Source organism: Ursus americanus, chromosome 20 (genome assembly GCF_024610735.1).
Source record: "Ursus americanus isolate L20-20 chromosome 20, mUrsAme1.1.p, whole genome shotgun sequence".
NCBI classification, from domain to species: Eukaryota; Metazoa; Chordata; class Mammalia; order Carnivora; family Ursidae; genus Ursus; species Ursus americanus.
The window spans coordinates 3,864,587-3,881,689 of record NC_142146.1 but is presented as its reverse complement, the minus strand read 5'-3'; the positions used below and the strand labels follow the sequence as shown (position 1 = coordinate 3,881,689).

The window sequence follows — 17,103 nt, the reverse complement described above, 5'->3', positions numbered from 1 at the left end:
GGCTCAGGGCGTGATCCCGGCGTTCTGGGATGGAGCCCCACATCAGGCTCCTCCGCTATGGGCCTGCTTCTTCCTCTCCCACTCCCCCTGCTTGTGTTCCCTCTCTCGCTGGCTGTCTCTATCTCTGTCGAATAAATAAATAAAATCTTTAAAAAAAAAAAGATATACGTAAAAGGATAATGGAATTGTTTATAACAGCAAAAAATACTGAAAGCAACCTGGATATTATTTACCTATGAATAGTTTTCAATTAATAATATAAGACAATGGGGAAATGCTCCAGGTAAAATACTAGTAAGAGAAAAGGTATACAAAACAATATAATGAATGGTGCCAATTCTGTCTTCCTCCTAAGAAAATGTGTATGTATAAAAATTATTGGAAAAGTAATTATGAAAGCAATTAGAATTACATCATAATTCATCAATTGATTATACCCACATGTAGTGGTACTGTAGATAGTTTTTGTTCCAAATTTTAATCCATGCACCCACATTATTTTAATCAGATGTTGAATATAGTCAACCATCAGGATTATAAAAGATACTTGAATAGTAAATTGAACTACATGCCAACGTCCCTTCTAACTCCAAGATCCTACAACTTTACGAAAACTTTTTATAACTAATTTAAAAATCAATAAGCCTGTGCCAAGAACAGAAAATCTAAAGTTAAATTTTCAAAGGACTGACAGCCAAGAAGGGCATTAATTTCTGAAGCAATATCAATATCCTCTGGCTAGTAGCTCTTTTCTTAGATAGAAAAATAGGCAGTGAACCTAAATGAGCTGTGGCAAATAAAAGCAACAAATAAAAAACTGCAGAATGAATCTGCAATTACCAAAAGAAGGATGAGGAAGGGGATGAGAAGGAAGAAGGAATGAAGGCCTCACCCTTATTTTTTTTAATCAAAAGAGCCACTGCTTAGATAAATGATATAATTTGTATGAGTGATTAATGCCTATGATCACAGAAGCCACCTAGCATTTTCATATCTGCTAGGACTACAAACCAGAGAAGGTGAGGTGGCATAAAGAAAATCTGTTTCTTTAAAAAGAATATCAGATTTTATCAATTCAATTAACATCAAAATTAAGTGAGCTTTGGTAGATAAACTACAATCTCAATTTACATCTAAGAAAAGAAAATAAAACATGAAATAGAGAGCTAAACATATACCAATGGCTCAGATTCACAAAAATATTATGTATTATCACCATGTATTTCAAATATTAATTCATTTTAAGTCAAATAAGATGCTTCATGAAATAACTATAATATATATATTTCAGACATCTATAATTTAAAAATCAAGACAAAAAAATTCCCCTTGCAGTAATTCAAGGTAACCAGCCATTTGTTACAAAAGAAACCACAGAATGTCATGCTTTTTACCAGAGATAAGAATGCATAGCAGAAAATATCGTGTAATAGGATATGATAACCAACATTTGAATAAGAATATATTCCTATAATTGCAAAAAAAAAAAGAAAATACTAAAATGTAAATTACTCAAAATACCCTGATAAATCAGAAAGACACATATTTACACAATATTTACCTATTTATTTGTATGCATATGAATATGTAAATATGTGTATATGTTTATATATAGATATGTAAGTGAGTGTATATATATCATACCATTTTTCTTGCGAGTTATATGGCACACAAAACGTAGTTAAAATGAAATATTTATGGTGTTTTTCCTGCATTTAGAATAGATATGACTTGAAATTAATGTTTAGTTGTATAGAAAGATTAAGAGAACACAACTTACAGGATCTGGTCAAAACATATAGCTTATTTTTCTTTCCTTTATGCTTTTAATAAAAGATATAGATAAGGAGAGGAAAAACAAAAATTTTGAAGACTATGATTTTCCTATCAGTCAGTTATCATAAACAAGGAAAAAATCTGTTTTCCTAAATTATAACTAAAACACACCCAACACACACACACACACACACACACACACACACACACAAAAGAAAGAAAGAAAGACAGAGAAAGAAAAAGAGAGAAAGAAAGGGAGAAAGAGAGAAAGAAAAAGAGAAAGAAGCTGAGGTCCTTTTAGCATTAAATATTTGCTTATTCTAATATGATTCTTTTTACCAGAAAGACCTGGCAGAAACTAGCACCTGAAAAGTACTCATGGCTTTCTTATTAGAATATGAAAAAAGCCCATAAAAATGTTTAAAAGATAAACAATATGCTAGAAGCAGTTCTAATGTGATCAAAGAATGTACTCTATATTGTATAACTTCATAAAAACTGTTTTTTCCTATTTATTATTATCTAATTCAGAAACCATTTTTAAGGCAATTTTACTTGACCACCACCCATTTCCCATTGTGACAAATGATTCAATATCCAGTATCTTCAACCATTTTTTCAACACTGAAGTATTCAAGACTCACTACTAGATGAATTTATAGAAATGTTACATAAATCAGTATTTCTTTAACGATAGCACCTGAAAATTAAGAGTCAAATTCTGGAAAACCTGCTCACTCCTTAAAAACGAAAACATAAAACCCCAAATTCCAAAACTCCCTTAAATGTCTCCCTTTGAAAATGACATCTGAAAAATGAATACTCTTAAGACTACACTAATCCACAGGAAAGAGCAATACACAGTATTTTTAAAAAATTTTTGAAAAGGCAGCATATTCTTCTGTGTGTTGCAGTATACTCTCCAGATCTGCAATCGTGCTGCAGTCATGAATAAACATATTCCTCTCAAGTTCTAAGTATGTGTGTCCATATCAAGGGCATGAGGCATGCACATCAGATATGAAATGGATTTACATTACCTCCAACCTTAGGACCACCTGCTGAACCAGGCTTCCTTGCACTGTTGACAGGATTTCCGGATGTTTTAGGTGCAGGAACCTTGAAGGCTGAAGCAGTTGATGATGGCCTATTTCCATCCACTGATTCTTCATCATCAAAGCTTTTATCTGCACAAAGCATTAGAAAAATATATATTAAGAGAACTAAGCTTTGCTCCATTTTCTATAAGACTCAAAATCAAATAAAGCTATATATAAAATCATTACGTCGTAAGATACAATACAAAATAAAGCTCCTTTGAATAAGCATTTATATATTGGCTAACACCATATAAAATAACCCAGTATAATTTAAAATTTGATTGCAATATTATCTTATTTCCTACCTACATATTAAGTTAAAACATAAAACCAAATATATTAACTCTAAGGACAGTAAAAAGCATTTTCATTTTTTTTTGCTACTCATATAAGCATTTTCTGCCAGCTCCTCCCATAGTATATCTACAGCACACCCTGCCTTATTCCTTACACCCAGATCCTGCAACTTACAATCACAGATCCGTTTGCAAATCAGTCGCCTCATTCCTCTGAAAGCTCTTAATTTCCCTCACCCTAGGATGCTCCCAATGGTTCACATGGCCAAATACAGTAGATGCGGTACTAATCAAAGATTCTATCAAAAATAGACAGAAACAACCACAGAACCACCACTGAGGTTTGTGCCGGCATTTTTCTTTCTCTTCCCTGCCCTAGGTGCTGTAACAGCCAATCAGCTACAAGGTGACATCATCTTATGGCAGCTACTGCCAGATGAAAGGTAAAAATTCTCCATGTATTTAAAAAATTATCTATGCAGCTGTAATCCTTATTTTTTACCTAAATTTCAAAGGCTTTCGATACAAAGGTTTATAAACCTAAATTTGTTTTCTCCTATTTAATTCACATGAACATTAATACAAATATAAAATAAGGTTTTATGCCATATTCATTCTGCTGTGGTGCTTATTATTGCATCAGTAAAACATGGAATATCACAGTGCTCATTACTGTGCATAATTAACTCTGTAATCTTACAATTTGCTGTTTATTTAGGGCACAGAAACCAAACCGAACAATTTGTTTTCATAAATGATTCTAAAATATTCTACCCAAAGCTCCTTTTAGAATATTTATTAATGACCACACTAGTATCAGTCCTTGTATAAAACGGGAACCCCCACCTCCCACAAAAAAAAAATCACAAGCTGTATGCATTTACTCGTCTGAGAAGATGGTTTTCTCTAGGACCCTGCACAAACCAACCACGACAAACAAGATGGGCGAGGCAGAGAAGCAGATTTACCACAGGCTTCAGATCAATCTTTTCCTTCCAACCTGCTACCCCTTACCTATACAAATACCCAAATCAACTAGAATGAAATTATTACTACAAAGGGATACTTCAAGTCCAACTATTAAAAATATTTTAAAGAAAATACACCAAGTAAGTGGTAAGACTTTTATCTGGAAAAAGGAAAACCAAATAGACACACCAATATAAAGCCACACTCAAATTCGGCAAGTGTTTTTTTTTTCCTTAAATAGTGCAATTTCTAAGAAAAAACTATCTTCAAGTTAAAAGACTTTTTTTTTTCTTTCTTTCTTTCTTTTTCTTTTTTAGCATTAATACTATTAGGGAGCCAGATGGGATCAGTTAAAACCTATGCTCTATCTAGATCTCCTCTGTTAAAAACACTAATACGATCCCAAATAAACTTTTCTGCCACCACCATGTAAAAAAATATATAGCTAAGAGAGAGAGTAGACACACAAATCCACTGAAAGACAGGTACTGAAACACTGAGTAGTCAGAGGTTCCCATGGAAACAGTGTTCTGTTCCTACACACACAAGAAATGAAGAGTAAATGTCTCTACCACTTAAAAAAAATTAACTCTTAACATTCTCAAACTATTGGGAAATTAAATTTTAACTTTTCATCAAAATAAGGTAGATGAAAGTATATAAATCATAAGTATGCAGCTCCATGAATTTTCATAAAACAAACATGCCAGTGCAACCAGTCTCCAGACCAAGAGATAATTATCAGCATCCTATACGCACCTTCATCGACCTCCCCAAAATCATTATTTCCTATCAAAGCCAAATAACTCGTCTTGACTTCTAACTCCATAATTGGCTTTGCCCATTCTTGAACCTTATATAAAAGGAATCATACAATATCTACTCTGGTATCTAGCTTCTTTTCACTCAATATGTCTGGAAGATTCATTTTCATTGCTTATAGTTATCTAGTGTACCACAATTTAGCAATATCCATTCTGTCGATGGACCTTTGAGTTGTTGCCAATTTGAAATTATTATAAAATAGTGCTCCTAAGAGATAAGCAAACAAAGGTAAAGGGCTCTAAAACTTTTAATCATTATTGTGGAAGGAGTAAACACATTATTTTTGATTGAGTAAGTCAAATATACATATTGTAACCTCTAGGACAGCGGTACCGGACCAGCAGCTGAGCATCACCAGTTTCTTAAAAATGCAAATTCTCTGGCCCCAACAGAATCTAATTTATCAGAAACTAGAGATGGGGGCCCAGCATTCTGTGTATTAACAAACCCTCCCAGTGACTCCAATGCATGGTCAAGTGTAAGAACCACTGCTCAACGGCAGGAGTTGGCAAATTTTTTTCTATAAAGGGCCATATAGTAAATATTTTAGATTTTGTAAATCATACATGTGGTCTCTGTGCAGCTACTCAATTATGCCAAGTGCCAAGGCAGTGATACATGGTACGTCAACAAATGGGTGTAGCTGTGTTTCAGTAACATTTTATGTACATCAGGAGGGTACTGGATTTAGCTTGCAAGCAACAGTCTGCCAATCCCTGCTGTAGGGTAACCACTAAAATAAGAGTAACTGTATACATAAATAAACTAATACAAGAAAAAATTTAAATTAACTGAAAAGAAGCAGGAAGGGAACAAAAAGGACTGAAACAAGTGGATGAAATAGAAATAGAAGGCAAAGGGGCAAAAATGAAGGCAAATATATCAGTAACTACCTTAAAAGTAAAGGAACTAAATATTCCAAGTAAAAGACCAATATTGAATTTTAAAAAATAGGTTGCTTAAATGAGATATACTTTACGAAGTCACATAAAAGTTAAAGGTAAAATGATAGACTATGGCAAACACCAATCAACAGAAAGTTGATGTAGCTATTCTAATTTCAAACAAAGCAGTTTGAAGAAGCATTACTAGACAGACTCTTAATAATGATAAAGGGGGTCAATCCGAGGGAAAAAAATCAGAACCCTAAATTTTTATGTGCCCAGTAATACAGCTTTGAAAACATAAAGCAAAAAAGGACACATCTACAGAGGGGGAGAAGTTTTTACCACTTCCAATAATGTTATATTTTTTCTTGACTATAAGCTAAAAGAATTCATAAAATGAATCCATCATCACAAATCCCCAAATTAAAAATGCTTTATAATTTATAGAGATTATAAATATTCTAGGCTTAAAAATATTCTTAACTATAAAATATTCAGAACAAATCAATTATATATCTTCCTAGCATCTATCACTTCCTGAAATAATACTTTTAAGAGTGAATTAGAAGTTGGACTGAAAGTGATAAGAAACGTTGTCTTGTTTACCCTATAACCCCATTACCTAGAAAAATTCCAGGATAAGTATCATAGTTAACCCTTTTTTCTACTTCCCACCTTTGCCTCTTTGAGCTTGTTTTCAACATAATGTCCTGAGTTGAACGAAGTCACATAACACCATTGCTCAAAATCCTCTTATGACTCCATAAAAAGGCCTACCAGTACTTCAATATCTGCAAGATCTTAGATACTATGTAGTTCTCTCTCCAACGTGATCCAACTTGCTGCTCTCCATCTTTTGCTCCAATCCAGCCCCCACCAGTCTCCTTGCTGAGACTCCTATGAGGGCCTCTGCACTTGCTCCCTTTGCCTAGAAAGCTCTTCCCTCCACAGCCGCCCTGTTTACTCACCAATTTCAGATCTTTATTCTTCTATCACTTTCTCAATGAAGTCTTCTCTGGATACTAAAATTATAAACTTTCCAACATCCTGACACTACTGATCTATCCCTACCTCCCTGCTTCATTTCTCTCCTTGGCACTTGCCATCTATATATTTTATTGAAACAAAACTCCAAAGGCAAACAACTATAAATACTGAATAGACATTTTTTAAAAATCTCCTTTAAAACTATTAAGTACCTGACAAAATAGTAAGAAATAGGGGACAGAATCAGTACATATGAATTTCTATTCTGAAGGCCTTGTGAGGCAAAGGGAACAGAATTTGAAACTCACATAAAAAAGATACAGAGTCTAATAGGAGACTCTTCCCACTGAAAGCTGGTATACCAAACAACTATACTATCAAGGTTAAAGTGAACCATAAGTAAGCCCTTATCTTCTTATAGCCCTTTTATTCTTTTCCAATTTTTCTCAAAAGAAAGCAAGAGAGAAGTAAATCAAAAGGAGTATTTGATTAAGGTCAACTGTTTGGACAGTGAAGAAACTTAAGCCCTTGGAACTTAGCAGGCTCACAATGGTAGTATTCCTTTTTCTTTCTTTCTTTTTTTTTTTTTAAAGATTTTACTTATTTGACAGAGAGACACAGCAAGAGAGGGAACACAAGCAGGGGGAGTGGGAAAGGGAGAAGCAGACTTCCCACTGAGCAGGGAGCCCATTGCAGGGCTTGATCCCAGAACCCCGGGATCATGACCCGAGCCGAAGGCAGACACTTAACGACTGAGCCACCCAGGCACCCCACACATTGGTAGTATTCTTACTCCCATGCAACAGCCAAGGCAAATGCAAAATTTTCCTGGAATAAAGTCTCTGGCCTCATATTATTGCACAAATAATTTTCAAAAGGTCACCTGGCATGACAGAAAACAAGACTCTATGAGTTAGAATGAACAGAAATAGATAATAGGAACAGATCCACTAAAAATCTTAGAATTATCAAGCATAAACTATAAAAGCTTTACTAGACAAGCTTGGAAATAATTTCAGGGATCAGAAAATTTAAAGAGTGACAGATTTTTAAAGATTTATTTATTAGAAATATCACAAGAGCATGTGCGTGTGAGCGGGGGAGGGGCAAAGGGAGAGGGAGAGAGAATCCTCAAGCGTACTCCCTAAGCGGACTCCCTAAGTGGACTCCCTGCTGAGCACAGAGCCCAATATAGGGCTCAATCCCAGGACCCTGAGATCATGACCCAAGCCAAAATCAAGAGTCACTCAACGGACTAAGCTATCCACTGAAATTTAAATTCAATGGGCAGGTATGACAGATTAGACACAGCTCAAGTGAACTAGAAGATAAATCAGAAAAAAATCACCTGGGATACTTATAGTAGGTGCTTTAATATTTACTGAATAAAAAGGCATTGAATACAGAAATGATTATGTTGACACCTTTGTTCTCACTAATGTTTCAAAAAGAAATTATTATGGTTTGGTGCAGAAAATGAACAAGATGAACTTATTAAAAAGTACTAGAGGATAAAAAAACTAGTAAAGTGGCAAGCTGCAGTGGTTATGTGTGTGAAGGAAATGGAAAAGGAGAGAGAAAGAGTAGCTGACAAGAGTAAGAGAAAAAGATGGAGGTAACAGATGGGGAGGAAGAAGAGATGGTAAGAATGGAGGAAGAGATGGAAATAAAGGAGGAAATGGAGGAGGAGGGAAGAAGAGACGGGGAAGAAGGCGATAAGGGTGGGAGAGAGGACAGATGGAAAGAAATAAAAAGAAGCCCAAGTATAAAAAGGCTCTACCTATTGTTGCCTTCATATAATAATGGGGCACTGTGATGACAGACCCATTATTCCTTATCTGCAATGCCTGAAAGTCAGTAAATTTTAAGAGTCTAGCTTCAGCATAATTTGTCTTTTTTTTTTAACTCCAGTGTAGTTAACATACTGTGTTATATTAGTTTCAGGTGTATAATATAGTGATTCAATAGTTCTATCCATTACTCAGTACTCAACATGATACATGGACTTTTAATCCCCTTCACCTATTTCACCCATTCCCCCACTCACCTCCCTTCTGGTAACCATCAGTTTGAATTTATTTTTGTGTATGGTGTAAGAAAGTGATCCAGTTTCATTCTTTTGCTCGTAGCTGTCCAGATATCCCAGCACCATTTGTTGAAGAGACTTGTCTTTTTCCTACTGCATATACTTGCCTCCTTTGTCAAGGATTAATTGACTATAATCATGGATTTCTGGGCTCTCTATTCTGTTCCACTGACCTATGTGTCTATTTGAGCAAGTACCATACTGTTTTGATTACTACATCCTTGTAGTGTTTCTCGAACTCTGGGACTGTGATATCTCCACTTTTGGTCTTCTTTCTCAAGATTGCTCTTGGCTCTTTGGGGTCTTTTGTGGTTCCATACAAATTTTAGGATTGTTTTTCTAGTTCTGTGAAAAATGCTATTGGTATTTTGATAGGGATTGCATTAGATGTGTAGATTGCTTTGGATAGTATAGACATTTAATAATATTTGTTCTTCTAATCCATGAGCACAGAATATCTTTTCTTTTGTTTGTGTGATCTTCAATTTCTTTCATCAATGTTTTAAAGTTTTATAGTTTTTCAGGGTACAGGTCTTTCACCTCCTTGGTTAAGTTTAATACTAGGTATTTTACTATTCTTGGTACAACTATACATGGGATTGTTTTAATTTCTATTTCTGCTGCCTCATTATTAGTGTATAGAAATGCAATGGACTTCTGTACATTGATTTTGTATCCTGTGACCTTACTGAATTCGTTTATCAGTTTAAGTAGTGCTATGATAGAATCTTTCAGGTTTTCTATATACAGTATCATGTCACCTGCAAATAGTGAAAGTTTTATTTTTCTCTTACCAGTCTAGACACCTTTTATTTCTTTTTCTTGGACTTCCAGCACTATGTGGAATAAAAGTGGTGAGAGTGGACAACTTTTCTTATTCCAGATTTTAGGGGAAAAGCTCTCAGTTTTTCACTGAGTACGATGTTAGCTGTGGTTTGTTCATATATGGCTTTTATTATGTTGAGGTATGTTCCCTCTAAACCTACTCTGTTGAGAGTTTTGATCAAAAATGGATGCTGTATCTTGTCAAATGTTCTTTCTCTGTCTACTGAAATGATATGGATTTATTTATTTATTTATTTATTTATTTATTTATTTATTTATTTGAGAGAGCATGCGAGTGAGAGCATAAGCAGCAGAAGCAGCAATGGGAGAAAGAGAAGCAGGCTCCCAGGAAGCCTGATGTAGGGCTTGATCCCAGGACCCTGAGATCATGATCTTACCCGAAGGCAGATGCTTAACCAACTGAGCCACCAGGCATCCCTGATAATATGGTTTCTAAACTCTCTTGTTGATGTGATGCACCATGTTGACTAACTTGTGAATACTGAACCATCCTTACATCTCAGGAATAAATCTCATTTGATCATGGTGAATGATTTTTAATTTATTGTTGGATTCGATTTGCTAAAATTTTGTTGAGGATTTTTACATCTATGTTCATCAGAGATACTGGCCTGTAGTTCTCTTTTTTTTGTAGTGTCTTTATCTGGTTTTGGTATCAGAGTAATGCTGGCTTCACAGAATAGATCTGGAAGCTTCCTTCCTCTTCTATTTTTTTTTGGAATAATTTGAGAAGAACAGGTGTTAACTTTTCTTTAAATTGTTTTATCTTTTTAAATTCATTTGGTAGCAAAATCTAAACTGATCTGAACTTAGTTTATGGCAAACAGGTGAACTGACATGAGGCTATTTTATTGTATTTATTTCACTCATTATGAATTTGCATATATTTAACTGCAAAAATACTAATGTGCTTGATTAACGCAGACCCAGCTGGAGTTGTTGTACCATATACGGTTTATGACCATTATTTTTCTAAAATCTGACCTATTCAGAATTCTAAAACATAGCTGGTCCCCAAGGTTTCAGATATGAACTGTAAATTTATATTACCATAATCAAATCCCTTCCCTTTTTTCTTTTTTCCCTTCAAAGGAAAGCCATATATATTCAAATGGCTATTCAAACTTTTCACTTCATTTTTATGGGTACATGTATTCCAAAACCTGAAATTTCTGCTTCTGAATTCACATAAAGGATGAAAAACTCCTCCATTCTTACATGCCAAACAAAAGATAGAGCCAAAACTTTATACCATATCTCATTTAAAAAATTCATTTTGTGTGGTTTTCTTCAGTAAACCAACTAGTTCAGAAAGAAGAACCCACAACACCATAGATTTTCATGCACAAATATACTGTTTCATATACCAAAGTTCCTCTTTCCTCTTGAAGCTATATCCTTCCTTATTCTAATTAAAACAATGAGTAAGAGGACTCTGGATTCCTGAATGGTTTTAACCTCCTACATATCTAACAATGACCATGGTCCTATGTAACAGATAAATTAGTAACTGAGATTAGGAAACAATAATCACTATAAGCTATGGTGCCACAGGTGTCTCAGAAAACTCAAGTTTTAATTGTCGGCACTCCCCATTCTGCTTTTACAATAGAATACTCTCCTTGGCTTTCCTCTGATCTCACAGGTCCCTCTAGCTCAGTCTCTTCCTCCCTTATCCAATCACTAAATGTTGAATATCTTCCTTCTCTCCAGACTACACATTTTCTAAATGTCTTCATCCATTCTCAATAGTCTAAAACATCTATATACTGACAACTCTCAAATGTTTGTCTCTAGCCTATATCATCTCTGAATTCCAGACCTAAATATTCAACTGCCCTACTAAACATCTCCCCCATGGATATCTCGAAGGCATCTCTAATCTGACATATGTTACCTAACACCAATACCATCTCCAAACCTGTTCTCTGTTCTAAGTCTACCTCTATCCCAGTAAATGACATCACCATCTATTCAGCTACTCAAGCTCACAATGTAGGAACCCCATTCCAAGTTCTCTGCCCCACATGGATCATCTATTAATAATTCTTCTTGTATATAACTCCAAGTTATATCTCAAATCCATATAATTTCTCTTTACTTCAGGTGCCATTCCTCATCTAAGACCAGACCAGTATCTTCTCTGCCTGTATTGCTACAACTTCTTAACTGGTCTCCCTGCTTCCATTCTCAACCTTCCAAAACCCAAAGCAGACAATGAGATCATCTAGAAATGTAATTTGGACCAGTGACTGCTGAAACTGTTAAATGAAAGGCTGATGGGGAACTTTATAAAGAAGGCTGACAACACCTGAACCCACTGTTCAATATTAATATAAAAAAAAAAAAAAGACAATCAGGCTTCTGATAAAAATGCACAATACCACCTATAAAAGCGTGTGCCATAAAACCGCCCAGGAAACATAAACAAAAATAAGACCTGATTCTGATCAAGCCATTAGCAGAATTTTTAATTTTCAGGAAATAAAAGGGATATAAAAACCTTAAAAAACAAAAACATAAAACCACCATGGCAATGTAATCATCAAAATCTAGTGTGTGGGAAAACTTTACCTGGTTTTTTTTTCTTCGACAAATAAGTGGCAAGAGGAGAAAAAGAGAGAGAACTGCTACAGATGAACAGAGTGTTAAGCAATACATCAACCAATTACAATGGTGAACCTTGTTTGAATTAAAATTCAAACTGTAAAAAGATATTTAGGAAACAACTGAGTAAATCTGAACACTGAATATTTAATACTAAGGATTAATTTTTTAGATGTGAAAACTGGTTGTCAATAAAATATTTCCTGGTAACAAACAAACCTCTAATCGTCTTTTAAAAGTTCTCTAAAAAGACTTTTTTTTTTTTTTAAAGATTTTATTTATTTATTCGACAGAGATAGAGACAGCCAGCAAGAGAGGGAACACAAGCAGGGGGAGTGGGAGAGGAAGAAGCAGGCTCATAGCGGAGGAGCCTGATGTGGGGCTCAATCCCATAACGCTGGGATCACGCCCTGAGCCGAAGGCAGACGCTTAACCGCTGTGCCACCCAGGCGCCCCACTAAAAAGATGTTTTACTTTACGTGTGTGAGTGCATGTGCATGTGTGTCCATACACCCATACCCCGGTCCAGCAGGATAGGTAGGGTTGGGGAAGACAGGTAGGGATACAGATAAATAAAGACTATGTATTGATAATTTCTTGAAGCTGGATAGTAGGTAGTAATGGAGGTTGTCACAATACTCTTAATTTCTGGGTATGTTTGAAATTCTTCCTTAAAAGAACTATGATAATTTGAATCACTTTGCTCTCTTGCTTAAAACCCTATAATGGACCCCCAATAAAATTATAAGCAACATCATAAGACCACAGAAAATGAGGCAGGGCAAAGTATATGAAATCAGCATCCAAAAGATAGCAACAAATTCTTATAAAATGCAAATTAAAAGAATGGAAAGCTTTTGAAGAATAAAACCACATCAAAGCTGCAATTCAGAATTCTCAGAAGCAGACTGAAACAGCAGTGAGGACTGATCTACCTTGTAGAACGACAGACAAGTAACACTCTCTAAGCCAGCAAGTACAGGAATGATTTGCAATGAATCACTGAAAACCTATGAAACAATTTCATCATTAAGCTCTTCCCACCCCCAACTCAGAAAGCTCAGTATTTTATACATAAGTATGCATGTGAATGCACATGTGCGCACACACAAACACACACACAACTGTAAAAATGGAACCACCAGAAAAGGGAAAAAAAAAATCCTGTAATCATATAAACTTTTATTTAATAAAATTAAAATTTAATGGAAGGATTGGCTGAAAAAGTCAAGGAGATCCCCTAGAATACCAGGAAAAAGAGAAAGACATAAAACTTAGGAGAAGAGACAAAACATAATGGACAGTGAATCAACATAGGAGGTTCAACATCTGACTGGTAACAATTCCGTAAGGAGAGACTAAAGCTAATGAAGGGGAGAAACTTATCAAAAAAATAAAAGATTTCTTCGAGCTAAAGAAAATCAAAAGCCTTCAGAGGTAAAATAATAAAACAGTAAACATTTAAAATGTATTCAATTTAAACTAAAAAAATTTCAGTAAAATGACTAGAAATAAGAAATCCAAGTGCTTCAAAATAAAACAATGGCCAAATTTTAATATTCACATAAAGATACTATGTTTTCAGCAGCATAGTTAATCTTAAATTGTTAACAATTTTATTTTTTAAAAAATTAAGTCCATCTCATATAAAGTTTAAAAGAGACCAAGAAATTCCATAAAGTCTCTTAAAATTTCTAGGTAGTTACTAACTGACTAGTTAAAAACCTTCTTAAAGACTTTTGTCCTTTTCTTTAAAGTAGCCCATTAAAAATTTAAGATCTTTGATAGTTCAATGAAGTTAAGGGGCAGACACAATTTAAACAGTTACTTGGTATTAATAAAATTAAAACAACATATTTCTCAATAGCCATAATATCAAAGTAAATAATAAATGATGCTCATAATAAGGTTTATTTTATTACTTTTTTTAAAAGACTTTTTATTTATTCATTTGAGAGAGACAGAGCAAGTGAGAACACAAGCAGGAGGGAAGGGCAGGGGGGAGGGAGAAGACTCCCCACTGAGCATGGAATCTGCTGTGGGGCTCAATCCCAGGACCATGGGATCATGACCTGAGCCAAAGGCAGACGCTTAATGGACTGAGCTACCCAGGAGCCCCAATAAGGTTTATTTAGAACCTTCACAAAAACTAGTCATTTTGGGTAAAATTTCATGACAAATATAGTTGGTCATGATAGCTGTAAAGTACACCAACTGTACATTCTACATGTACAAAAAAAAAAGATGTAAAAAAAAAAAGGTTCATTAGCAACTTTATGTTGGAGGATATGTTGCTACTGGTGCCCCAAGACCTTGCACCCAGATAGGTAAACAGAGTCTGTTTCAAAAAGGCTAAGATTTTCAATCTTAGTGCCCACTACTACCACCTATATTGCTGAATGCCCAATCCTTTGTCCCTTGTAATTTACTTTTTCTCCTTACAGACTCTGTTTTCCCCATTTTTTTTTTAAAGATTTTATTTATTTATTTGACAGAGAGAGAGACAGCCAGTGAGAGAGGGAACACAAGCAGGGGAGTGGGAGAGGAAGAAGCAGGCTCCCAGCAGAGCAGGGAGCCCGATGTGGGGCTCGAGCCCATCAGGCCCTGAGCCGAAGGCAGACGCTTAACAACTGAGCCACCCAGGCACCCAACCCCTGTTTTCCCCATTATCACTGCTCTTAGAAAAAAAAAGTTTGGCCTTTTTGCCACTAAGTTAAAGGGTTGCCTTCTTTCAGTGATTTGTGTTAACCCAATTCCAGCATAGCACATAGAATATTCAAGGGTATAGAAGAGGAGAGATCTACTCAGCACTAATTTCTTACTATTGTTCCCTTTCTACCAAATCAGTAGTGATATGTCAGTTTGGGGTGGTCTTGAAGGCTTCCCTTTGGAAAGTCAAGGTTACATCGTCACTTGTATATGTTTTTTAAAAGATTCATGTTTGGAAGAATAGACTGTGTTGACATGCTATAAGTGTAGAAATAATCTGTTTGCAACAAAACCTTATTTCTTTCCAGCCACTCTGTAACATAACAACAAAGGCCAAATTCCTCTCATGAGCTTCTGAGGCAGACTGCAGGGCTCAGTGCCACATAATAATCCCACAGGTTTTTAACTCTATCTGATTTGACTGCCCAGAGCTACTTCACAATCATCTGATTACTTGGTTTTAAACTCTTGGGTAAGGATAAAGAAAACTAAACAGAAAGGCACGTCAGAGCCACCCTCAACAACTCTTTACTTCATAGTCATTATAATGTTTCAAAAACCTGAGTTTGCCTAGAAATAAAACTGCTAATAAAATCTTTCAAATGGTCTTGAAGTTAAGCTTATGTAACATATATTTAATAGATAACCGATTGATAACCGGAATACATAAAGAGCAACTATCAAAGTCAAATAAGAAAAAAAAAAAGTTGGCTAAGGATGCCAGAACATAATCCATAGAAAAGGAAATACAAATAACCAAACATCTAAAGATGATCAACCTTATCAGACAGCAGAATGTTTTTAAAAGGGGGAGATATTTTTCACCCATTTGACAGGCAAATTTTAAAAATAATAATAGTGAGAACTGAAAAGAATGCAGGATAGCAGGCATTGATGGTGGGAACGTAAGTGGTAAAGCCTCTTTTGGAGGAAATTAGCTACAACTACCACAATTTGAAATGAATAAAGATTTAGATACAGAAATTCTATTTCTAGAGTATTTTAAGAAACATATACACGTGTGTGTATACACACATACTATTTGTAGAAAGGTGTTTCAGAATCATTTAGAAAATTGTATGTGATTAAACAACCTAAAATTCTATAAAAGAAATGGTTATGATACATTCATACTATAGCATATTATGTAACAGTTCAAACAAGACAGTTACATATGAGGACATTAAAAAAAAGAAAAGAAAAACTCTATGCCATACCAAGGAGATGTAGCAAATGGCAAAAATACTTTCAGAACAATATCATTTATGTAAACACAGTAAAAACAAGACCATTTATTTTGATACTTAATACACATGTAAGGGACAGTAAAAGGTATGCAAAGACAGACACTAATAAAAGTGTTCACCTCTGTTTATATCTGGGCTTAAATGAGGTTCAGAGGGGAATTTTACTTTATCTGCATTGCTTGAATTTTGAAAAGAAGATATTTTCATTAATTAAAATGAAAGAATAACGGGGCACCTGGGTGGCTCAGCTGTTAAGCGTCTGCCTTTGGCTCAGGTCATGATCCCAGGGTCCTGGGATCGAGCCCTGCATGGGGCTCCCTGCTCGGCGGGAAGCCTGCTTCTCCCTCTCCCACTCCCCTTGCTTGTGTTCCCTGTCTCGCTGTTTCTCTCTGTCAAATAAATAAAGTCTTAAAAAAAATGAAAGAATAAGAAACAACGCAGGTTAAGAATAACATAATCCATTTGTTTTGTTTTGTTTTATAATCCATTTGTTATACATGTTCACATGACACTAGTATATGTGTACTATATGCCAGAAAGACTAATATATAGAGGAGTATATATGACACTGTTTAAAACTACAAATCGCAAGATGACCTGTTACCATGTATCTTTTCTGTTTAGATGTCCTATTTCTATTTTTTAAATTAATTTTTTAAAAGTAAACTCTATGCCCAACATGGGGCTCGAATTCACGACCTCAAGATCAAGAGTCTCATGCTTTACCGACTGAGCCAACCAGGTGCCCCCCTAGATTTCCGATTTTTA

At 35.1% G+C, this 17,103-nt stretch overlaps 1 protein-coding gene across 36 annotated transcripts in view; it reads right to left on the bottom strand.

The window, feature by feature from the left end:
• The window catches only part of CLASP2 (cytoplasmic linker associated protein 2), a 175,634-nt gene that overhangs the window by 120,078 nt on the left and 38,453 nt on the right, over positions 1–17,103 (bottom strand). For all 36 annotated transcript variants that reach the window (XM_087870058.1, XM_045798314.2, XM_045798320.2 and 33 more), the window contains one exon: positions 2,817–2,963. In XM_087870058.1, the coding sequence (XP_087726184.1) occupies positions 2,817–2,963 (147 nt within the window). The remainder of the gene's footprint in view (positions 1–2,816; positions 2,964–17,103) is intronic.